Source organism: Anneissia japonica, unplaced genomic scaffold (assembly GCF_011630105.1).
Source record: "Anneissia japonica isolate Jap-2015-1 unplaced genomic scaffold, ASM1163010v1 scaffold1587_len1432017_cov164, whole genome shotgun sequence".
Lineage (NCBI taxonomy): Eukaryota > Metazoa > Echinodermata > Crinoidea > Comatulida > Comatulidae > Anneissia > Anneissia japonica.
This window is the reverse complement of record NW_022713643.1, coordinates 1222269-1240769: the sequence shown is the minus strand read 5'-3', so window position 1 is coordinate 1240769 and position 18501 is coordinate 1222269. Positions and strand designations below refer to the sequence as shown.

General features: G+C 32.9%; 2 protein-coding genes across 3 annotated transcripts in view; one reads left to right on the top strand and one right to left on the bottom strand.

Annotated features, from left to right (window-relative positions):
* Positions 1–2937: 2937 nt before the first annotated feature.
* Positions 2938–13938, bottom strand: LOC117108634 (ribosomal protein S6 kinase delta-1-like). The gene is made up of 12 exons (XM_033250723.1): positions 13748–13938; positions 12318–12353; positions 11799–11916; positions 11582–11697; positions 11063–11453; positions 9696–10367; positions 9483–9604; positions 9039–9185; positions 6562–8588; positions 6150–6360; positions 5777–5872; positions 2938–4705 (listed from the first exon to the last, which is right to left on the bottom strand). Exons 1-12 carry the CDS (start codon positions 13865–13867, stop codon positions 4595–4597), a joined length of 4167 nt encoding a protein of 1388 aa, XP_033106614.1. The 5' UTR covers positions 13868–13938; the 3' UTR covers positions 2938–4594.
* Positions 13939–14153: 215 nt separating this feature from the next.
* The window catches only part of LOC117108709 (ADP-ribosylation factor-like protein 2), a 31828-nt gene continuing 27480 nt past the window's right edge, over positions 14154–18501 (top strand). For both annotated transcript variants that reach the window (XM_033250824.1, XM_033250823.1), the window contains exons 1-5: positions 14154–14295; positions 15105–15215; positions 15569–15731; positions 16641–16721; positions 17513–17649. In XM_033250824.1, the coding sequence (XP_033106715.1) occupies positions 14231–14295; positions 15105–15215; positions 15569–15731; positions 16641–16721; positions 17513–17647 (555 nt within the window). In that variant the 5' untranslated portion in view covers positions 14154–14230 and the 3' untranslated portion in view covers positions 17648–17649. The remainder of the gene's footprint in view (positions 14296–15104; positions 15216–15568; positions 15732–16640; positions 16722–17512; positions 17650–18501) is intronic.

Sequence of the window (18501 nt, the reverse complement as noted above, 5' to 3'; positions counted from 1 at the left end):
ATTCCCTATCATTGGACCGAACACCTGTGGAACACATACTTAGCTCCCTGGGAGCAACACCATCCTGTTATACTTTAAAAGATGGTGGCTTTGAACAAACAACACTAGTATTTATGGTTTTTGCTTATGCTACAGAAATACTATAGCATTCTGTCATATTATTATTGTATCTCATCGTACATAGTAAGAGTTGTTGATACAGTAATCTGTTTGTATAGCATTGAAGTGATTATCTCATTACAGTACTAGAATTGGATTGAATCATGCTGAAATATTTTTTTGCTCAGTGATTAGATAAACAATTAAAAACGAATAGCAACAAATGAAATTTAAGTATATCCATTACTGACAAGGGTTGTAGATTTGATCATAAATTTGTGGTCCATTCATCATCCATTATGTAATAATAATAATAGTAATAATATAATAAAAATAATAATAATAATAATAAAATCTTTCTTATACAACAGGTGGTCATTCACCAAGGTTGTGGCGGCTGTAGGATATATTTTCTAGGGGGATTAAGCTGTCCGACAGAGGCGGGGAGGGGTGCTGAGTGAGAAGGATAACTTTAGCATCCGAGGGCCTTCTGACTGAGCCAGGAGAGGGTTTTGGAGGGGAGTGTCTCCCTCCCTAATGAGATTTTTTTAAAAAATATAGTGGGGACATCTGGATGGCCGGAAATGGAACTCCCATCTTTTGGGACACCCCTATTAAGGGGACACTTTTCTGTGAAACAAGGGGCAATATATCTTTTAACAATACGACCAACCCCTATTAAGGGGACACGCCTATTGAGGGGACACCCTATTAAGGGGACATCCCTATTAAGGGGACAGGGACACTTTCTGAGTGTGCCAAATGGTCAAATAACCTTTTGAGCAATAAACCAGAATTTTCTCCCCTGAATCCTTAGAGTAAATGTCGGTATAGGCCTACTGAATGTGTTACTCAAAACCAATCTTGTCAATTTTAACCCTTAACCATGGAGATTTCATTTCCTTTGTTTTTCGTGTACTTTTATATAGGATTCTATAAGTTGTTACTTTATTCAATATTTTTAAATAAAAAAAGGAATATTTGGTCATTAACACTGTATCGTGAAATAATATTGGGAACATTTTATTATTATTATTTTATATTTATATCATTTATACAGCGATTTTTCTTTGTTGTAGTCGATACAAAGTGCTTCTTTTTCCCTGGTCATTGGGTCCTCATGTATTAAGTGTTACTGCTGGTAAACATCGCAGGAGTAGGCTAGCCCATCAGGTACCCATTTATACTCCTGGGTACGGTCTACATACGAGCCCGACAAGACAGGTGATCGGTGATTACAGGAGAAGCAATGCAGATAAAGTGCCTTGCTCAAGGACAAAAGCAAAATGTACAGTACAGCGATGGAACTGAAACCCCTTCCTTGAGGTTGGGAAACCATACCATTCCCGCTGCACCAAACCGCTTCTACAACATATAAAACTATTGTTGTTTTAATTTAACATTTGTGCTGATTTCATTTTATAAATGAATTGTATTTGCATTGCAAATTGTTGCTATAAATTATAGTTCTAATTCTACTTAGCTGATTCATATGTCATTAAAAATAAAATTATATAGAATGTATGTCATTGCTGTATGAAAACATACCAAAAACCCTTATTAAGGTGACAATTTCGCGTTTTTGGTTAGTGTCCCCTGAATAGGGGTACCCCTATTTTGGGGACACCCCTATTAAGGGGACATTGTTTTGGTCCCCAAGGTGTCCCCTTAATTCTATTTACTTTTAAATGTAAAGTTGATAAAATACAATTGTTACTATACTCATCAAACTCAACTCAAACACACATTTCATTTCATTAGCCCTAATAATTTTTTTTGTTTTAATCTGACTGGGGCTGACTAGCTCTGGCTGGGCTTGACTTGATCTATGGTGGTCTTAAGCAGTTTTTAGACATGAGAATAAGTAGGCCTACTGGGGTCTCACAGGATTTGGATCAGCTAGATTGATCCAAATCTGGGATGTGAAAGCAAAGCATCTAAACACTAAAACCTTGTTCAGACTATCAAATTTCATTTGACAAAAATAAATATGGTCATGATGACATCACATCATGACTGTATATGGGCATACATCATTAGGTAGGCCTCCCCTGCATAAATACATTATGCTAATTATAATTATAATAATTATTATTATGTAGGTCACATCTGAAATAATTTATTTTAATTCAATTTACATATCCTGGATGTGTAGTTAATGGTGGAAATAAACGATAAAGTAAAGCAGTGTATTTGCCAATTTTTGTTTTTCTTCCAGTCTGCTATAAGTATATGCATTTTTAAGGAAGACTATGAGAAATATATTCGTCATTATTAATTCATGTTATATAACAGCATAGTGGAATTGAGCATGTGTGTGTTACTGTACACTGTTGAGCTTAAAGTGTTTTAGGCAAAGTACTGTACTATCTATTCAAGTGTCTATCCAGGAGTATAAATAGGTACCTGGATTGATGTATATTGTTTGAATGCTGCTAAATTCAAAGCCAAGGAAGAGGAAGCATATGGTGCATCATTGTTTTGAATCCAGTAACATGTCAGATCCGGTCTGATCGCAGCCTAGGTAATTTCATTACTACAGCAAGTTGAATTCAAATACTCACCGAACAATACCTTTCAATTTTTATTATAGAAAATAACAATAATTTTATATTCAGTGCATTCTAAACTGTCTTAAAAATGTGGATTTCTGATTGGCAGGAGGGCAGTGTTGTGTACGTACACACTTATTGCACACATCCCCTGGATATGGACCTGAGCTTGTGTTAAGATAAGATAAGATACACTTTATTGCTCCAAGTTGGAAATTCAGTTCTCGCATTAAAATACAGTAAAACAATTAAAAGAATGGAAAATAAAGAATAATCTTGACAAAAATAACAAATGACCTGTTGTAATTTATTGATTTATTGAAAGTTTATTAAAAACACAAAGCTCCAGCACATCAATTCATATACACCATGCTAGAATGATGAAGAAACTAATATGAATTTGATTGTTCAAATTGATGAATACCAATACTGTAGTAAATAGAAAACAGTCCTTAGATTTACTTTGACAACAGTAAACCATAGTCTATTCAGCTGAATTTAGAGGTACATTATTTCTGCATAGGTTTTATGACCCACTACTTACATTCAAGCCCACTATGAAGGAGGGTACAAACTAGTGAAGTTTTCAAAATTTATACATGTTCAGGTTTCACCATTATACGTTTCATAAAGAACACATGTTCAGGGCTATTACTATCGCTAGAAAAACTGGTAGTGCATATATGTTGTTTTACTTAAGTACTGTTTACACTAGTATTTTTCAGATAAAATTATCATTGAATCAAATATACCAGGTGCTTCAGTAATCATTTTGGAGGACATGGGTAAAAATTAAACAACAAAAAATATGTAATTTCTTATTTGTCTACTAAAGCACCATACTAAAATAAATGCACATTGAATATGCAAACCAATACAGTGCAATGTTTGTTGACCTAATCCCCACAAACAAAAACAGATAAAATGACATAAAAATATAGTAACTTATATAGCAATAAATAATATTGAATCACTAAAATGAATAAGTTATTGCAAGTTGACCTGGGAAAAAACAACTTTTCCACACAACTGGATTTGCTAGTGTCAGGCTTAGTGGTCTCAGATATTTAAAAAAATAAATTACTACCATATATTATCATTTACATTTTAAACATTACATACAAATCTTCAGTGATTTTGGTACTCTTGTTTATAAGGTATCCTAATGAACAGAGTACTGTACTGACAGTTCCCAATTAAGAGAGAACACCCCTTAACGATAAACAGAAGATTCAGCCTCTGGCTTCCTGCGTGCAGTAAACTACAGTACCATGCAACCAAGCCTACGTCCTCATTATCTTTCAAAGGTGTGTTCTCGCAATTGGCCATAGTTTGTTTTAAGTATTCATAAGATAAACATTATTCACACTAATTTAATGAAGCAGGCAATTAATTATATGCAGCACCATTACGTACTTGCTGGCAACATAATTATATTCATAAATAATTTATATACAAAAATTAAAAGATCAAGTAATATACTTGAATTTTAAGATTACAACAAAGACATGCTGGTTAAAATATTATAGAAACCCTCAGATTATCTTTTCAATTTGTTGAATTATATAGTTATGCTATTTATATTTATAAAATTATCCGACATTGATAATTATTACAATTAATTTACATTACAATATTTTAAAATAGTATAAGTATATAGGAATAAGATAACAGTAAAAGAAAACTGTACTTCTGTACTTTACATTTGTTTTGTTTTAGTGTTAAACAATTTTAAAGTTGTATACTATCTATAAAAGCATCACATTACCATCTGAGAGAGTTAGGAGTGCTATCCTTTTAAAATAAATAATACAGTTTTAAATTAAATTATTTACTTAATGATAAACAGAATAGTTTTAAATTGTATCTACTGTATATCAGCTGTTTTTTTCCCAGACTAATTTAGCTTTAAAACTCAATTTAAAAAGTTTTTGAGTCCTTTATCAGCTTGCTAATGTTTTCCAGTTGATGTCCCTGAAGAAAGGATGAACCTTGATTTCGTCTGCTCCAGATAATCCTGAGCCAAGCCTCTCACTTGCGTTTACGGACAGAAGCTGATGAAATACAAAAATAACCACAATAATAATATGTTAGAATTATAAAGCCCTTCATGCCAACAAGGCCTGTAGGGACTTCAGCTTATTACTCCCGGTCACTGGATCAACCATATATAGGACACATACTCAGCTACCTGGGGAGAATTTCATAATGATGCAGCTGTGATCAGTGCATTTTGAGCCTACAAGGTACTCACTTGTACTCCTAGGTGGAGACAACTTGCCTAAGGACAAAAGCGAAATACACAGCGAGGGATTGTGCAATGACCTCTCAAGGTTGAGAAGAAAAATCACAACCGCTGTGTCAAACCACAATTCAGTTAGGAACAAAATTGAATTGATTCAATAAGGTGATAATGGGATACAGCCTGAAAATGACAAGTGGTTTTGAGGGACCTTAACAACAATAGCAAAGAGGTGGGCTTATAGCGGAATAGTGTATTACAAAGTAAATGCATGAGAAACATGATTGGCTAGTACTCCATTCAGACTAACACTCCATTGTGATTGGTTGTGATGTAGTTGGTGGTACTCCAAAACTGATTACTCCTGATGTGATGCCTGTCTGAATAGGGTATTAGTTTTTTTTTTTGTTTTTTTTTTATTTATTTAATTCTCAACCAACAGAGATAAGAACCTCCACTAACAGGTTGGAGAAAAACATATACACATATAAAGAGACAAATAATAACTAACATCAAACAAACCTTACTAATTTTAAGCTTAAACGAGGATAAACTATCATAAAAAATATCAATTTCATCAGAACAACTTAAATTATCATATGTAACAGCTAATCTTTGAAATAAACCTCTCTTAGTTACGTCAACCCGACCAAATGGAACATAGATTAAGTTTCTAGTACGAGTACGACTAGGAACGTTAAATTTAAACAAAGATACAAGATTACAATCAAATACAGAATTTAAACTTTTGTAGAAAAACAGCATATCAAAAACAAATCTGCATTAATCAATATTAACAGTATAATCGGGACATGTCTTAGCTAAAAAAAATTAAAAATTAATAATAATAGTTAATAGGCTGACTGCAATGTGGTGCTCTTACCTGGTTCAGCAGTGACTTTGCTTCCTTTGATACATGGTCTGGTATTTTTAATTCTGTATGACTATTGATTCCACTTGGATGGCAATTATGCAAAGACTACAAAAAGGTAAACATAACTCTAAGCACTACATGTTCGGAAATCATAAAAACAAATACAGTACCTATTGGTGACATTCAAAGACTAACTTTGTGAGAAATAATATATATATATATATACTCTTGCATCATCTCATTCTTTTATGAGAAAATGATGAAACTTGAAGATAGTTTCTAAAATGTTATGATAGATTCACTTGCCATGTATACGCCATGGAAATACAAATATTTAAAAAATATTGTAATATTGGTAAAAGTTAAGAATATGTTACCATACCTTTCCTGTAAGCAGTTCAAATAACAAAGCGCCAACACTCCACCAATCACAAGCAGGTGTCACCTTGTATATTCCATTGACTTCTGGGGCGGAATAAAAATTCTCCATTGCTGACTCGTTCAAATCATTCTCTATATACTGCCATACGCTGAAGTAAGACAAACGGATGTGGCCACGCTCTCCTAGAAGGATGTTGCTAGTATTTAAATCTCTGTCGTAGAAATAATAAAAAATAAACACTTCAATGTATATTTTTGCTTTTTTATAGTTACACTGTGTATAAAAATGTGAAATAGATGATTTAGTAAGGACACCTTTGAAGATATTTTTAAAGCATGAATATTTCCATTTTATTGAAAAATAAATTAGGTAGATGAACAATGTGTATTACCGATAACAATGAGCAACTAACCTGCAAATAATACCCATGGAATGTAGATCATCCAAAGCAAGAATTATCTCCGCTATCCATACACGGACACATGACTCGGGCAGTGTAACAGCACCTTTTGACTTTTTCCTGTCAATATTCTCAAACAGAGCAGACATAGTACGTTCCCGAGAAAACAATGTTTTCCTGTCAATTTGACTACCACTATTTGTTAAAGTTTGATCTCCTACAGAATTGTCACTGTTCAGATGTTCATTCTTCAAATCTTTAGTTACAACAGTGTCAGTGGAATCCTTTTTGCTGAGATCCAGTGGTGTGGTAGTGGTGGTTTTTCGTGTTGGACTACAAACTGGAGTTGGAATGCCCTTTGGGATTGTGACTGCAGGCTTGTGATTTGGAGAATCCTCAATACTAACCCATGTCTTGAATTGTGGTTGGTTCTTAACCCCATTAGGTTCCCCTGATTCATATTTCTCAAATGGATTGACAAAGACTGAGAAATTTTTATCTTCTGTTGAACTCTCTGAATTTGTTTTTTGAGGCAAATTTAATACATCTTTGGTGCTTAATTCACTGCTCATTATATTCGCTTCACTTTGGTCATTAGTCTCAATACCAGGGAAACATCCTTTACCCATCCCAGAAACATTCAGGTTGCTTCTTGAAGTCTGAGTTTGGAGTTCTGGACGTTGAGTACTATTTTGGTCATTTTCATCAGCTCTATTCATTGCACTGTCAACTAAATCTATTACTAGAAAATCATCTTCATCCTTTTCTTCACCGTCATACTTAACATCAACTGACTGCAAAAGTTCTGAGGAATCACCATCAATAGATGAAGAGTTGCTGCTCCATTTTGAGTCCATGACAACTGCAAATCCTCTTGTATCTGGCGGTTTGTGCATATATGCATCTATTACGATAGGTAGATCATCATCAATGTTATTCATATACAGACTAGGAGGTTTAACTGAATGGGAGTTAATAACAGACTTGTTATCAAATAATTTATTAACTTCAGTAGCTTTAAAGACCTCTTCATCTGGACAACTACCAAAGTCAAGCTTCCTTGATGCATCACTAACCTCTGGAATATTGTTTAAAGTTCTACCAGGATTGTGTGCATCTGAAAAAAAACTAAATGCTCTGCCATTTGTGACATTCCCATTTTCTGGACTTGAATACTCACAAGGACTTTCTAAGCTGTCAATACTAAATAAACTCATTGGAGGAGGTTGGCTTTTAGGAGTGACATTATTTGCCGGAAGTGATGATACCGAGTCTAGATGATCCTCCGTCCCACAAGATACTCCATCATTTTGCGTCTGGCTATCTTCATATTGGAAGCTTTTCTCAATAAGAGTGCTCATACTAAAATCTTCAGACTCATCAATGGCAGAAAAGTCTGATGAAGGAGTAGAGTCAGTGATGACAGATAGATCTGTTACAATTTTTGAGGACTCTTTAGAAGTGCTTTCAACACCACATGATTTTATAGTTTTTGAGTAGTCAGTAATGAGTTCTGCATAACTGCTTGCACAGTCTTGGTTACCATTTTCCTTATCTGATATTGGGCTGGTGTCTGTTAATTCTGTTTGTGAATTCAGATCAGGTAACCGGTTAACTGAAAGTTCTAAATTTAAATTGTCATCAGATGCCTGACATGCACTTCCAAGTCTACTTATACCATGAATATCTTTTTCATTTTTTTCACCTGTAGTTGAATCAAAAACATCATCTACTGCAGGTTCATTTACTGGAAAATCTTCATGTACGCTATTGCCACGAGACCTCTTTGATGTCCTGCTGGATGTTCTGCTGCCAATGCTGCAATCAACACTATTGGTCGATTGTTTGCATATAACATCCTCTTCCTGCCTCAAGTACCCGCTAGCATAATCCCAAAGTTTTCCACCAGTGGCATGTTCTAAAACAAGATATATGGCATTTTCCGTTTCAAAGTATCGGCAGAGTTGAACCATAAAGCGACACTTTGCTGGCACACAGGTTTTCCTTTTCTTTGAAGGTACAGCACACTTTTGTAAAACCTAATTAAGAATAAAAGGAAATCGGTAAATATACTCAGGTTTTAAATAAAATGTGTGACTGACTGATAGATAAATGGATGAATGTAAGAATAAACTGATGGATAGATATAAATAAATACAGTAGTTTACAGCACATTTAATCTCTACAGTAAGTACATTGGGCACATTATAATACTTCAGTATTATTGTTAACATAAATGTGAAAGGGCAGGAGGATGACTATTATTGCTATTATCAATTTCATTGTCATTATTTTAGATAATATTAATATAAATTTTTAAAAACCGAGATATATACCACAAGTACAGCATATAGGTATGACAAGATATGGAATGAATGACTAATTGATTGAAAAATAGTGGGATATTGTACCATATTTAAGTAGTGGAAGCCAAAATGTGTGTACAGTACTACCAATAAGATTGATGTAAAATATTAATAAGCACTTACTTTGATTACAAACATTTGGTTAGACACCATATCTAGCACTAGAAGCACCCGGTCAATTATTCCAATCACTTTAAAGTTCTTAAGGTCATCAAATGACCCTCGTAAATGAATTGAGTTGTGATTAATTTCCATATGAAATTTATCTGACTAGAAAAAATAAACAAAAAAAATCGCACATTAATTAAATGCCTGACTCTAAGAAATATATTGTCAACTACAACAGTATCCCTTAATACTGTATTTTGGTATAACATGACATTAAACTTTGTTGTTAAAAATGAATCAATTAAACGTTATACGTCTGGAGAAACACATCCAGGCCAGTGATATTCAGACTCAAAAAATTCTCAGACCCAGCCTGTGCAGTCCATTAAGTACTAAATTATCAAATCATTCAAAAACTTCAACTAAAAATCAATTCAAAAACAGTAACGATTAACATACATTCCAGCGATTGGCACTCGCGGCCTCTGCAGAAAGGAACTTCTTATATAAGTCTTCTGCTTTCATTAGGTACTGGGCTGTCTTGCGACGAACTGCCTCACGTCGGGCCTTATTGTTGTCCGCTGAAAAATGTAAGAATCAGGATAAAGTAAAGTAAGGCGCACCTATACATATTATTAATTTTTAGGGAAATAAATAGAATGTTGAACTTACTAACAACACCTTGTAGTAGGACATTGACCCCAGTTTTGTAGTAAGTAAATGCAGACTTATAGTTCCCTGTAGATTCACTTTCCAAAGCAAGTTGAATATGATTAGCTGCTTTATATAAATAATCTTCTTCACCACCGAGGTCCATTGTAGATACGGTATCGACAGATAAGTTTATGTTAGTTTTTTCACGAGATGCTATTTCATGCAATGCCTCATTTTGCACCCCGATTGGTAACTGCTGCACCATCATATTCCTACTGTCAACAATACCGCCATGAGCGCCTAGCTGTTCATCCCGCTCAGCTGCTTGCTGGGCCCGAATGCAGTTTAAGTAAGCTCTCGCCATTGACTTTGCATGGTGATCATCTCTGCGCGTTTCAGGAACCCTACTTTCACCGGATAAATCCTTTTCTTCAGCTTTTAAGTGAGATGTATTTTCTGTAGTTGTAGTGTGACTACTGGTGCCAGCATCAGCATAATCTGGTGCTACATGATTGACTGGTTGTCTTGGGAAGTTCAATGTGATTCCATCACTAGGAGTGTCAGATGATGCTGTTGAAAATGAATCAATTGGTACCTCTTTCTCTTGCAATCCAGCACACATATCCATTGCCTCAAAGAGCCAGCTACTACTGTGTGACATTAGGCCATCGTTTGACTCTACAGGAAGCTCTATTCAAAACAAATTAATTCCAAATCAACTTGTTATTTCCAAAGACTATACCGTAAAACCTTGAATTGAAGCCCTGAGCTTCCTTTTTTTTGTTTTGCAAACTTTGGATGGGATTCTTTTTGAAGCTATTTTTGTAAAGTAAAGTGAGGTCTTCTTTTCAAAATGAATGCTGTAAATTTTGGGAATTACTACTATAAAACAATAAATAGGGCCACTGTAACATCAATCTGTATCATGGAGTGTATTAACTGGCATTAAATCGCCTAAATTACTGCATACACCAAATGTTTTTAATTTATTTTGTTTCTTTGGAATTCATGTACGGTGTATGTACTGTACTATATCAAAAAAAAAAAGCCCATGCTATCTAGAAAAGAAGCTCATGTGCTTCTTTCTAGAAAAGAAGCCCATGTGCTTCTTTTCAAGATGGGCTTCTTTTCGAGGCTACTTTTGCAAACTTAAAAGGGGGCTTCAATTCGAGATGGGCTTCTTCAAGATTAACCCATTGGGCTTCTATTCGAGGTTTTACGGTATTTAGTTATTTATTTTTATCCAAAAACAAGTGACTTGGGAAGTTGCAATTATAGGATTGAACTGATGCCTGTAGTCTGTACTAGATTAAACCCATTGCACGTAATTATAAGACAAGAAAAAAGATCAAAAGAAGGATCAAAATGAGAAGATGGTTACTGACCTGCATCAGCAAGTGGATCGAAGAAGGAGAGGTCCTGCACTTGTGGAAGAGGAGTTGATGGCACTGAGTCTTCACTGAAGGTTGTTCTGTCATCATCATCGTCATCACCATCAAAACTAATTTGGCTATCCTGAATGTCTAATCCTCTTAACTCTGATAGTGGATCATCTTCCTCATCCTGTCTATGAAGCCAAATACCACCCAGGTCGGATGAGGGATTTTCCGATATCCGTCGGGCCAGGTTAGGAGAATTTGCACCAGAACTGACTTGAGGTGGTTCAATTGTTTCAGTTTTTTCTTGGTTCTTGAGTTGAGGAGTTAATATTTCTGGCACTAATATGTTTTTTCGGACTGGCTGTTCTTTTTCTTCTGAAACTTTCTTTTCACCTCCCTATTCAGGATTTAGCACAAATGACGATTCAAAAATTAAGTAATAATGTATTATATTTCATACTTTAAATAATCTATACAATACAAACTGAAGATTTAATGATGATTATATAAGCATTTGTGACTTACCTCAAAAAATTTAACAAAATATTGACTGTTGACTAGGTAGGACTTTGTAGCAGTAAATTCCAACAACTTAAGGGTGCTTTTCCGTCGTTCTTCAATAACTTCTTCATCAAATCGACCTTATTGTAAAAGAAAATCAGTTTTACAAATTATTAGTATTTCAGCCTCCTTCTCATAATTTATTATTAGACCAGTCACTACATTTTGGTAAAAAACTCACCGAAAAGTTTCGCCTTTGCAAACGGAGGAAATGTTTCTGGCCGGCGCATTTGCTGATGAATTGTAAACAGTGCTTTATACAGTTTCTTAAAATCATTATATCTTTTCCAAACTGTTACCTAAAAAACATAAATCAATTTTTAAAAGTTAAGCAGTCAGACTGACCCAGAACAACTTATAATAATATTGAACATATTTATTGTAAATATTTTAGATATTAAAATCCCAAGAGTTAAACCACTGTACTTACATACAAAAAAACTTTTCAATATTAAAAATTGAGTTGTTCTAAAAAATTGGGTTGTTTAGTATTCAAACTATGCTGTTCAAAACAGGTTTAGTAACTGTATAATAAATGTTAGACAGATAAATTGATGGCTCATTCCGTGGGTTTTACATAATTTTTCCAGTGACAAAAAATTTAGGTTGTCTACTAAAACTATGCCAAAATTGGATTGCCTTGGTAGATAATGAAACCTTCATTGTACAAAATTAAATGTTTGTATACCACTTGACTTACCTCAATTGTTTCTTCTGGCTTGTTGATTAAAAACCCCTGTTAATATCAAATTATATAAATAATGATTTAGGTTTATTGTATTACTTGGTAATACTATGTATTTATTTATTCAGTATAAAAAAAATAATGACAATTACAAGCGGTAGCACAAGGCTAAAATGTGTTCAAAACAATACATGTATGCCTAGAATATAACAAAATGAAGTACAGATGAACTTGCCTAAGTCAAATCCAAAAATGGCATTGAACAGATGGTCAAGAATTTGGCATGTAAAATAAGACCGACTTAGAAAATATTCGAGTTAGGCAAAGTTGAATTAAGCAAGTTTAATTGTATATTAAGAAGAGTAAAAATTTAATAATTCAAACATTAAGATACTATATAAGGATACAAAACTATACAATATAATACTGTATTACAAAAGGATAAAGCTATATTATAATTAGAAAGAACATAATTTACAAATATGTGTATCATAAACTTAAAATTTAAATTTAACCAACAATTACAAGTAATTATTATATTCATTTATTTCAATTGCACAAATTATTTCAATTAAAATGAAAAAAAAAACAACAAAATAACAATAATAAAAAAAAAAAACAAACAATTTTTGAGAGTCAAAAATTATTTACTAATTAATTTTTTTTTAAAAGCAGAATTAATTATTAAATTTTTTTTTTTAAAGCAGAATTAATTATTAAAATCATTAATTTTTATTGCACATATTACTATAAATTTTTATTTATTTTATTTCAACAATGTTTAAAGTGGGTGACCCTTTCCAGCATAGCTGATACACGGAGGCTCACTATGAATGCTCAAAGACAATACAGAAAAAGAGAAAATAAACGGTAATAAATTACATAAAAATCAAGAATTAACAGATTTATAATATTTATATTTATAAATAAATGAACAAAGCAATTTTACAGGCCTCTTTATAGTACAGTACATGTACTGCTAATCTGGGGAACTCTATGTGTCTGTTGTCAATCACTGATTGACATGAATGACTGACATCTTGAAATGTCATACAGTAATTACAGTAATTGATGAATTACATAATTGTTATTTTTTTACTTTGTTTCTTTTGTTTGTTTTTAAAAATATTTAAGTAAGTAGCGTAGCAATATCATCATTATCCTTATTTAATAAGAAAGAACAATAGAGACAGGCAAAATTTCAATACGTCTGGTAGGAGTAGACCTAGGCCTAAAGTAAACAACCTACAACCAAAGTAAGGCCAGAGCCTCTTCATTAATTTTTTTCAGTTTCAGTATCTCCTCACTGAATCAATGATGTGCTGCTAGGGCTAGGCCCTAGGCTAGCCCCATCTCATGATGATGGGGCTCTCTAGTCTTAGTTAGGCCCACAGTTTTGAAACGGAAATCTAATGTTCTGAAGAACAAATCAATTAAATTCTTACCATATATGTTACTTTGTAAATAGTGAATCCTTTAGGATGTGTAATTGGATCGGAAACTGTAAAGCTCCGTACCCATTGCTCCTTTTTTCTACCCAGCTTAGGCCTATTACTAGTAGCCATTGTGTAACGTCAGTGAGAGTGAGTGGAGTGAGAAAGGGCCTATGTGGATTGTACTGTCAGACTGCAAAGACCAGACTTCCGGCATTTACACAATGCTCTGAGATGCTAAATTCAATAATTACCTATAAATAATTTCCATTTAAATTCACGGTATACAGTGTTAATGAATGTATATTATTGCTATTTAACCATGAAAATATTTTGATACATACCAGTTTTTAAATAATAAAATCATTACATATAATTCATAATAATGATGACTAATTATTATTGTATAACCCTTGACCTAAGAAACAAATGGTAACCATATTTCGGGAAAGTATACTTCGATATATTAAATTCTGAAGTATTATTACGTTAATTATGGGTCTTCATTCAATTTTGAGAAAAATGAAACAAAAAGAAAAGGAACTGAGGTTATTAATGCTGTAAGTTATGATTGCATGTGATCTTGACAATACAGAGATATGCCAGAGTGGTTTGTGTAGACCCTAGCTAAGCCTCACCACCAGCAGTTGCTTAGCCTGCCAGGCTGGAATAGATTTGGCCGACTGGAGTTTACACGTTATTCTGCATAACAACAAGGACAAGAGGCCTAGCCTAGACCTAGTTAGTATTGATTAGACCTAGGCCTAGCCTGTGTATAGTACGCTATTTGACAGTAATACCCTTAGGTACAGCTTGCTGGATTGAGAGATAACAATTAATTAAATTAAAATAATAAACTAAAGAAAAAGTTAGAATTAAAAACTTTCATCAAAATTTATTTAATATTTTGGCTGGACCCAATAATAATACTAATATTATTATTATTACTAGTAAACTAGGCCTACCTAGGGCCTAAGCTAGTGACAGTGTTCTGCTGTATTAGTAGTAGGCCTACTACTACTAGTAGTATAGAGTAGGCAGGCTAGGTCACCTTTTGTAGCAGGCTATCTAGGCCTGTAAATTATAATTACTGTATATAGATAGCTTGTGCCTGGTATTGTCGCTTTGATGACCTATACTTGGGAGTAAACTAATAATAAATTAATAAAATACAAAGGTGCTGACTCTGATTTAAAATGGTGGTAGGGCCTACGTACAACTGTGGTTTTATAATCTAGTTGCTGAAGTCATTTTAATAATGTTTTTGTCTTTGATGCTCACAAACCTCTTAGTGTTTTTAATGTTGTATGAATTGAATAAAATAAATAAATGAAACTGTATCATATTAATTTGATTGTTTTGTCTATAGTGGATTAGACAATGCAGGCAAGACAACTATCCTAAAGAAGTTCAATGGTGAAGACATAAACACAATATCACCTACTCTAGGATTCAACATTAAAACACTGGAACATCGAGAGTAAGTTGAAATTAAGCAAATTAATGATTAACTGTATTGTAATTAAATCTATTTGTCTAAAATACTGTCCATAATTTCAATCTTACAGTACCATCATTTAATTTGATTTATAAGCCAACAAAATGATTTTAATGTTTGTTATTGTGGTTAATAACCCTTTTTATATTAAGCATATTTTTTATATATTACTGTTATACAGGTACACTATATTTCTATGTTTTATATTAACTGTTGCTTTGCCTTGTATGAGTAGTGAAAGGCAATAAACCATTTCATATATTTCATTTTTCAAAACCAATCAGTAATAAACATCACCAACTTTAAATGCTTGTGAATTTGCTTAAATATTACAGCTTCAAGTTGAATATATGGGATGTCGGTGGTCAAAAGTCGCTGAGATCCTATTGGAGGAACTATTTTGAAAGCACCGATGGACTGGTGTGGGTTGTAGATAGTGCAGACAAAAGGCGATTAGAAGATTGCAAGACAGAACTGCATGGTCTTCTCCAAGAAGAGGTTAATATTTACTTGGTGATATAAAACTTGTAGAGTAGCACTTTCTGTACTAAATTTAAGTATAAATTTTACATTTTTTCCCTTAAGACTTATTAAAGCCAATGTTTGATCCAACTTTTATGAGATAGAATATTGTGCCATTTCCACTAAGAAGGAATGATAGACATCTGATCAAATTATTTGTTTGATCAAAAGTTTAAAACTAGCCAACACACTATCAAAAGTCAGATGAACAGTGTAATATATATATATATATATGACAGACAAAAGTAGAGTAAGTGTGCAAGTTATCCTGGCTTAAAACTTTCACTGAAACACAGGCTTGCGTACACAGTTATTAAATCTAGAATTGTTTTCAGTAAAAACAGTGCTGAATAGCTCATTATATTTTATCAGTTTATGACAGCTGCAGTACTTTTAGGTAACCTAAATTTTTACATACACGAACACAAACTCAAAAAGAAAAACTCATCATTTTAAACATGATGTAACTTTTTGTTTGTGTTATTAATGTTTTAGTTGTGTTAATGATCTTATCACTCCCTGGAGAGGTAGGCAACAGTGCATCCATTGGTGTAGCTACCAGGTTTTGGGTCAAAAATGAATTTCAAGTTTTCACCTTTTTAGCTATGTCTGGGTGTATCTCTGTAGTTAAATTCTTTGTAGGACGGCTTTGTAGAAGTATTTTCCACCAAGTTTCAGAATGCGCTTTACCAAATTGCGGTCCAGACCTTCATATTAATGTTTTGACGACCCAAATTTGGGTCGCAACCCATAGTTTAAGAAGCAGAGTTCTAGATATTGACAGTTTCAAAACAATGCTATCATCGTTTTTACATTTTTACACTCAAATACTGCTTATGTAAGTCTTTCAATCAATGTTATAACTATTTTTCTATTAATTTGTAGAGGTTAGCTGGTGCAACTTTATTGGTGTTCTCCAATAAGCAGGATCTCCCAGGATCATTGAGCCCCGAAGAAATCAGACAAGTAAGTTTTTTTTTTTATTGGTTTCCACTTTTGGCTATGTTACGTGTATTAGTAAGTTTCTGATATAAATGATATTTAAAAAATTCTACATTATTAAACCGTTTATCATTTTTATATTAAGTATTTATTAGTTATATTAGTTATATCATTTGATCTTGAAAATGACACCATGAAGGAGTCGAAACGTCGATCTTTTCTTTTTAGCGTTATTTTTATGTTAAATATTTATACAAAACGTACTCTCATTAATATTAGTAATTATTTGAACATTTATATTTTTTAATTAAAGAGCGGCACTTATTCGAGAGCGAATAAGCCATGAGCTAATTGTGTACATTGGGCCTACGGTTTATAGTCCTTATCCGAGAAGACTTGTTCCACCTCTGGATCCATAGACAAGCATGACGTTCGAACCAGCGCCGATATTATGGCTGTAGGTTGCAGCGCCCCTGCCTTAACCGCTCAGCCATTCGACTCGCATTGTATTAATTGTATTGTATTTTATTGATATAGTTCCAATTTAAGATTTATTAATATTAGCTCATCAGACATCTCATTGGCTTTGCTTTATGTTTAATGCAATATTTAATACAAATTAAATTAATAAAATTAATATTTGTATAGCATTCTTATTAACAGTTGAAGCAGTGAAAAGGCATTTTATCTACACTTATCTCTCTCCACACATAAATATGGGTAAACTAACTATATAACTGTTAATATGAGTTTGTAGTGCTTACACTGATTTGATTAAATTTCAGTTGATCAATTTTATTAAATTAATTTTGCAGGCATTGGATTTGGATCAAATTAAAACACATCATTGGATGATCATTGGATGTAGTGCAGTGACTGGATTAAATCTTTTGACCGGTATTGATTGGTTGATTGACGATATAGCCTCACGGATATTCACAATGGATTAACAGTAAGGCTGCACTTTATTTTCATTTATTATTTGAATTGTGATGTAATTTAATTAATGTTTTTTTTTGTATTTTAGACCAAATGGACCATGAATTTTCAACATATTTGATGGAACAATAAAAGTTCATCTTATCTTCTTTAATTTTATTTTTTTTAATTAAAAAATATAATTTATTCACATATTTATATATTTATTTATTCATTTATTGGCCTATTTTATTAGAGTGTGTGTGTGTGTTGTTGAGCTTGTGTGTTTTTTTTTGTATTTTACTTTTTGTGACATTTATTTATTTACTTAAAACGTTTCAGTGAAAAAATAATAAATCATGAATCATAACTAAAACATTTTAAACTTTATAAAATATTTCTTAGTTAGGGCACCTTGATTTATAGGCTCTTTTAAGTTATTTTTTTAGTTGTTCTTTATATCATTTTATATTTTATTCATGTCTTTTGTGTTTTACATTGATTGAAGAATAAATAAAGTTGAAGTTGAAGCTGCTCTCGATTCTTTTCTTTTCTGAAACTTTAGTAGTTTCTCTCTTTGGAATACTGTAATGTTTTATAAAACTATTTCCAATGAGTCTTGGACAGTGCAGTTAGTATTTATAAAAATACATCCTGGTATTGACTGGAAGGCATGTGTCTTATACACCAATCTACCGATTCAGTCACCTACTTCTCTAGCTCTCTTCATTCGTGATTGAAACTAACATGTGATTTTTGTTTTTATTGTGAACTACAAAACATTAATAATGCGATTTGAGAATTGTAAACTTTGGAATGTTTGTTGTTACAAGATTTGTTTATTTTCTGTGGAAGTACTCACTGTGTGTGTGATTACATTGCATCA